This window comes from Anoplophora glabripennis, unplaced genomic scaffold, assembly GCF_000390285.2.
Source record: "Anoplophora glabripennis isolate ALB-LARVAE unplaced genomic scaffold, Agla_2.0 scaffold138, whole genome shotgun sequence".
Taxonomy (NCBI): domain Eukaryota; kingdom Metazoa; phylum Arthropoda; class Insecta; order Coleoptera; family Cerambycidae; genus Anoplophora; species Anoplophora glabripennis.
In genome coordinates this window covers 1,069,985-1,076,575 of record NW_019416326.1, presented here as the reverse complement: position 1 = coordinate 1,076,575, position 6,591 = coordinate 1,069,985, and the positions used below count along the sequence as shown (strand labels likewise).

Genomic DNA, 6,591 nt, shown 5'->3' with positions numbered 1-6,591 from the left:
TAATGTGTCGGTTCTGTCGGTCCGAGTATCGTCAAGTCGTAACTAAGCCACGGCGCCTTGAGCACATCTGTTTTAAAATAAAGTATACTAAAGGTCAGCTCAGCTCAGAAAATTATTTCAAATTGTCAAAGATAATTCGAATTATTTTATAAACATATATAAATTATTTAGTTAAATTCCCCAAAGATTTACTTTTAAAGTAAAATTAATCTGTAATAATGCCACATAAATTTATTTCCTTTGAGTTGGTATTAATGTAGCCGTTGGTATTCACTGGGTGGATTAGATCAAAAATCAAAAATGACATAATTGATTTTGACAGTCTAATAAATTAATAAAAATAAAAATGTATTTATGTTTGTGATACATATGTGCTGCAATGAATAATGTTAGAAAATATGCCTCCATTCCGTCGAAAAAAATCGGGGAAAAGTTTCCCAGTGAAAGTTTGTACTCTCGACGCAGAACTAGAGTTTAATCTAGAGGTATGTTTATACGTTTGTCATTTGTTTATTTCATAGGCTATTTTGCGAAGTCTGGAATTTCTAGTGAAAGCAGTTTTAAATTTTTAGTAGAGATTTTAGAGTCCATACAACGAAAGTAAGTTTGTTTTAACGTTTTTAGTGGCGTGCGACAGGAAGAGATCTTTTCGAACTAGTATGTAGAACAATAGGCTTACGAGAAACCTGGTATTTTGGGTTACAGTATGAAGATTCCAAAGGTTTTATATCTTGGCTTAAACTGGACAAGAAAGGTATAAAACCATAGCTTTGTTATACCATGATTTATTTGTACTTTTTCTAGTTCAGGACCAAAGCATACAAAAAAATCACCAGACAGCTTCGTTTATGTTCTTGGCCAAGTTCTATCCCGAAGAGGTAGCAGAGGAACTTGTTCAAGAGGTCACACAACATTCGTTTTTCCTCCAAGTAAAGCAGGCGATATTGTCTATGGACGTCTATTGTCCGCCAGAGGCTTCGGTATTATTAGCTAGTTATGCTGTACAAGCAAAGGTTGATATATATTTCTATTACTCTGTTCATAACCAGTCAAAATCAAGTCACCTTTGTAATTGCATGGGTGCCTTGATTTAGCAGCGTGTTTCATTTGTTTCAAGTGATGTTTGTTTTAGTTTGGTGACTTTGATGAAGACACTTACAAACCTGGCATGCTGGCTAGCGAAGACTTGTTGCCTCAGAGAGTTATAGATCAGTATCAAATGACGTTAGAGATGTGGGAAGAAAGGATAAGGGTGTGGTATGCTGATCACAGAGGAATGTCTCGTGACGAGGCAGAAATGGAATACCTGAAAATAGCCCAGGACCTAGATATGTACGGAGTCAATTATTTCCCAATAATGGTATGTCATTAAACATTTATCCTGAAAAATGTGGACTTAACAATAATTTTTTTTTTTTTTTCAGAATAAAAAAGAGACTGATTTGTGGCTCGGTGTGACGGCTTTGGGCCTGAACATTTATGAGAAGGAGAACAAGCTGCAACCAAAAACGACCTTCACTTGGTCGGAAATTAGACATATCAGTTTCGATGATAAGAAGTTCATCATCAAACCGGTTGATAAAAATGCACCTAATTTTGTGTTTTTCAGCCAGAAAGTAAGGATGAACAAACTGGTAAGTCTCCGATAATTTTTTTAGAAATTTCTATTTTACTTGCCTAATTTTTAAGATATTAGATTTGTGTATGGGAAACCACGACCTCTTTATGAGACGGAGGAAGCCGGATTCGATGGAACTACAACAAATGAAAGCGGCAGCGAAAGAAGAGAAACAAAGGAGGCAGGTCCAACGAAATCGATTGGCTAGAGAGAAACAGTTGAGGGAAGAAGCTGAGAGAGACAGAGCTAATATGGAACAAAGATTGTTGCAGTATCAAGAGGAGATACGACTGGCCAACGAAGCTTTGGTAAGTTGGAAAAGTATGAATTGGAAGGTTATACAATAAAAAATCTTTTCTGGTGTTTTAGAGGCGATCAGAGGAAAGTGCGGATCTTTTAGCGGAAAAAAGTAGAGTAGCCGAGGAAGAAGCTAGGCTTCTGAGTCAAAAGGCCGCAGAAGCTGAGCAAGAAATAACTAGGTTAAGATTAACTGCCATGAGAAAAGACGAAGAAAAGGTATGTGATAAATAACATTGAAATTCAAAGCACCGTCTTGGATTATTTCATGAGATTAAAAGTACTCTCTTTTGTTTAGTGACTCATTTGTTTTATTTATAGAAACAATCGATGTGTTTATCAAATGTGTTTGTTTTAAATGATGATTGTGTTTGTGCATCGAAATCAATATATTTTTGTGCTTTCAAGGTCTCTCTAGAAAGAAAAACGAGGGAAGCGGAGATGTTGACTGCTAGACTCGTGGAAGAGTCGGAAAAGAGGGCGGCGGAAGCGAATAAACTGAAGGATGAACTTTTGAAAGCACGTGCTGCCGAGAAACAAGCTAAAGAGAAGCTTCTCGATTTTTTAAGTCGCACCACATCTTACACGGGATCGAATACAGCGTCTCCAATATCAGTAAGTGTGATAAGTCTTGTAATTAATGCTTTTTTGGTGACTAACTATTATTACGTATTTTATTCTAACGCAAAAAGTATTTATCTAAACTTTTTAATATTGTTTCGTCCAGGTACAATTTTAACACTTTTAGGAGATTTTTCTTATTTTCTGAGAAGATAAACAAAAAGCTCCTCATGCCTCGAGCTCGATTTTAGAGACAAATTTGAAAGATTTTTCATTTTTGGCAATTTTAAATTTTTTGCCGTTTTGTTCGTCAAATGTCGAATAACTTTTTAATTTGTGAAAATTTTTGGTTTTTGTAACGTGGTTATTTATTCAGGTTTTTTCTTAGTGTATGTAATATTTGTCTATAACTTTTGATTTTTCCTTTACAATCAATTTCTATTAAACAATCAATATACAGGGTGTAACTTTGACTGGAGGTCATATTTATATGGAGGCTACATTTCATCTTTAAAAATACGTGATAGTTGGCATTCTCAAATTTTTTTAAATCTTTTCTAATTGCCATCATATCGCACCGTTGGATAGATGCATGCGCTAGCTGTGAATTGGAAATTATGGCATGCATTCTTGTCTAATCTCATCTTTCTGCAATCATATATACATGTTTTTCCATAATATCACAAAGAAATTTAACAATGAACATACACAAGCACAACATATCAACACTAAACACGGAAATAAATAACTTCATATGGCTATACACTTGCCATTACCATTTTAAAAATTACTATAAAATTAACCTTCATAATAAACACTGCACTTTACAAGTTTGATTTCGATTTCAGTAAAGTCTAACACTTCACACGAAAAGTAGCAAAATTCACACCTTAATAAGGAGGGTAGATATACAAAAAGCAATTTCTTTATTAAATTATTTTCAATTGCAGTTTGGCTCCTTGCCACTCCATTAGTTTTATACAGTTGGTTTAAAAATTAAAAAAATGCAATATTGATAAACACGTACATATTACCGAGTTCGATAACTGCGGACTGCTGGTTTAGACAAGAGTTTAAATGCAGTTTAAACAACGAACTATGACTTGACTATGTAATTGATTGAAAAATTTAATTTCAGATTAGTATTCTGGAGAACAAGTACTGCAACTCCTAAAAAACACTGGTCACCAATTAAAAGTTAGACTGTATTTTCGGAATTTAGGAATCTGTTAAAATTTTGTTTCAAATCATATATTAACAATTTCTTTGTGTGTAGACACCGAAAATAATTTGTTTGTAACTTTCTTTTAAATTCAAGAAAATGCATGATACACTGAATTTATAAAACGGTTGTATACATTACCAAATTACATGAGAAACAAAGAAGTTGTTGAAAAAATTTCATTTTTATATCTCGACTTCAAGAATAAAAAACTTTACAGGGTGAGCCCAAAATCCGAGAGATTGTCTACCATTTACTGGACATCCTGTCGGTTAAAAACATTTTGAAACAACTGAAAAATCAGAAGTTATAGAAAATATACTGGATGTAAAAAAAACTACAAAAAAATGTCGAATTATTTTTGTTATGGGAGAAATAGAATATTTTTTTCTTTGATATTTCTGGATGCAAATTTTTAAATATTTTTAAATATCCTCAAAGATATTCAAGAAATGTATTTTTTTTAATATATAAAAATCAAGTTAGCTGTGGAAAATTTGCAGATTTCTTTTCTTTCAATTTACATGCAATAGAAAACATATTATAATTTCTTCTCTAAAAGTTAAATGTCCTGAAGTGGACTTAAAACAGACGAAAACCACAGTATACAGGATTAACATTGAATGGGAGTCATATTTATACAGAGGTTAGCTTATTTTAATGCTTTCTCAAATTCCTGCATAACGACTGAATTTTTTGTAATTATGAGCCATTTTTGTAATTGTCATACCCCGCTACTGAACAGGCAGTATAACATCAAACAGTGCATACGTATTGGGAGCTATGGCATGATGTATCGTTGACACGTGTTTATTCATATCACAGAAATTTAATAATGAATAATTGAGGTGATGACATTCAGTTATTCTCCTTTTCTTCAATTAATGTTGGCATTTGTTTTTTGATACACATAACACTTCATAAGGATTATGCAGTTCTCCTAAATTAGGTCAGTGTCAGAGGTTATTGACACTGAGATTCACAAACTAAACGCAGTGCTTTATAAAAAAAATAATAAATAACTTGAAATGATTTTGAAAATTATTTCAAATTACTTAATTATTTATTTATTTTTTATTATGTACATTTTATAAAATATCAAAAATAATTACCTATTTAAAGCAAAAGTTAGTTTTACTTTCAATTAGTAACATGCCCCTATTCACATACCAATATTTGTTAATATTTAATTACTCATGCAAAATATATACGGGGTGTCTCACCATGAACTCCATCGATGGATATCTGGGAAACCGCTCCAAGCATTTTTTTGAAATTGTGATACGGACCGTGGGGCCTACCAATCTAAAATATTTTCAAGGTTATCGTACTTCCGGTTATACCGGAAATCAATACTAACTTTCTTATTTTAAACGTAACCCCCTGTATATTATTGCATTTTTGGAAAGAGCATCTATTTTTAAGTAGAAAACATATAGCACACTCCATACTTAGGATTGATCGTTTCCGAGATATTTTCATTTTTAAGCAAAAATTGACAGATGCAGACTGTTAGCAAAATTTAGTTTTACCGGAAATATAGGTTTATTTTTTGTGCAAACTGGACATTTTGTAGAGGAAGACCTAATTTATCAAATTTGACATGAAAATTTTCCAGTTTTTATACAGAGTGGTCAAAAAAAATGTATTGAATATGAAGTTCAGAAAATGTGGAAAACTCGAAATTTTTAAATGGAAACCCCTAATTTTTTTAATGTATTCGCATTCTGCACTAAAATTAAGTCTAACTTTGTTAAAGTTTCCCTATATCTAAACCCAAGTGGTTTTCATTTTATTTCCAAATAAACATTTACATTACGTTTTTTTATAATTTTTTATTAATAACATGTAACATCTAAATAACATAAAGTATAAATAACACTTGCCAAATTACAACAAAATTGGGTAAAGAGTATTTAAGACATTTATGAAATAACAATTTTTTTACAAAAGTTTAACACCCTGTATCTTGAAAAGGAAGCTCTGCGGACCAATGTTTCTATGAAATTTTTGTCTTAAAATCACTGAAATAATTATCTGTTGAATTTATTGTACATACTTAATTAACACCCTGTATATTTTATTAAAAAACCCAACTAATTTCAGGGTTGTACTTTTATCCCTACAAATTTTACTCTCGCTTAAAGTTACATCCTGTATCTATAAAATTTATAACATAATGTCCTCTAACCATTGTTTTCATAAAATTGTATACAGTGTGTAATTTATTGTATATCAATGTTTTTGCGTGTGACCATATGAATAACGTTACACTTTCATTTAAGTCCGTCACAACCCTCTATGCACCACCTTTGAGCCCTGGATATGGAGCAGACTTGTCTATTTTAGACAGCGAGGCGTCCACTTCGCCAGACTTAAACTTGAATTTAAACTCTTACGATCTGATAGCTCACGGGGACGCTGATCAACTCTCATTAGAGATTGAAAAAGAACGGTGAGTTGTTTTATCTAGATACCAACCTACTGTTATTTTATCGAAACGATTTTTAGGGTGGATTATTTGGAGAAGTCGAAGCACCTGCAGAATCAACTGCGGGAGTTGCGTAGCGAGATAGCGGTACTAAAGGTAGGTGATAAGCAGAACGACTACGACCAGTTGCACGAGGAGCAGGTGAAGATGGGAGAGAACAAATATTCGACCCTAAAAAAAAGCAAATCTGGTTCGACAAAAAGCAGAGTTGCATTTTTTGAGGAGCTGTAAAGATATTATATTTACAAGTTATATTTATATGACAATAAGTACATAATAAATATTTTTAAATAATTTGAGTTTTTATTCAGGAGTGGGATATGTAGTATGCCAAATTAAAAGCGCGACCGTTTTGTAAGGACTGTTAATTGTTTAACTTGCTCACTTACACAACATCTCAAG

General features: G+C 32.5%; 1 protein-coding gene across 1 annotated transcript; it reads left to right on the top strand.

The window, feature by feature from the left end:
- Positions 1-306: 306 nt before the first annotated feature.
- LOC108903169 (merlin) lies at positions 307-6,477 on the top strand. The gene is made up of 10 exons (XM_018705258.2): positions 307-485; positions 625-754; positions 805-1,013; positions 1,133-1,360; positions 1,425-1,634; positions 1,690-1,926; positions 1,988-2,134; positions 2,324-2,530; positions 5,984-6,153; positions 6,210-6,477. The coding sequence occupies exons 1-10, from the start codon at positions 387-389 to the stop codon at positions 6,418-6,420; spliced, it is 1,848 nt and encodes a 615-aa protein (XP_018560774.1). The 5' UTR covers positions 307-386; the 3' UTR covers positions 6,421-6,477.
- Positions 6,478-6,591: the final 114 nt, after the last annotated feature.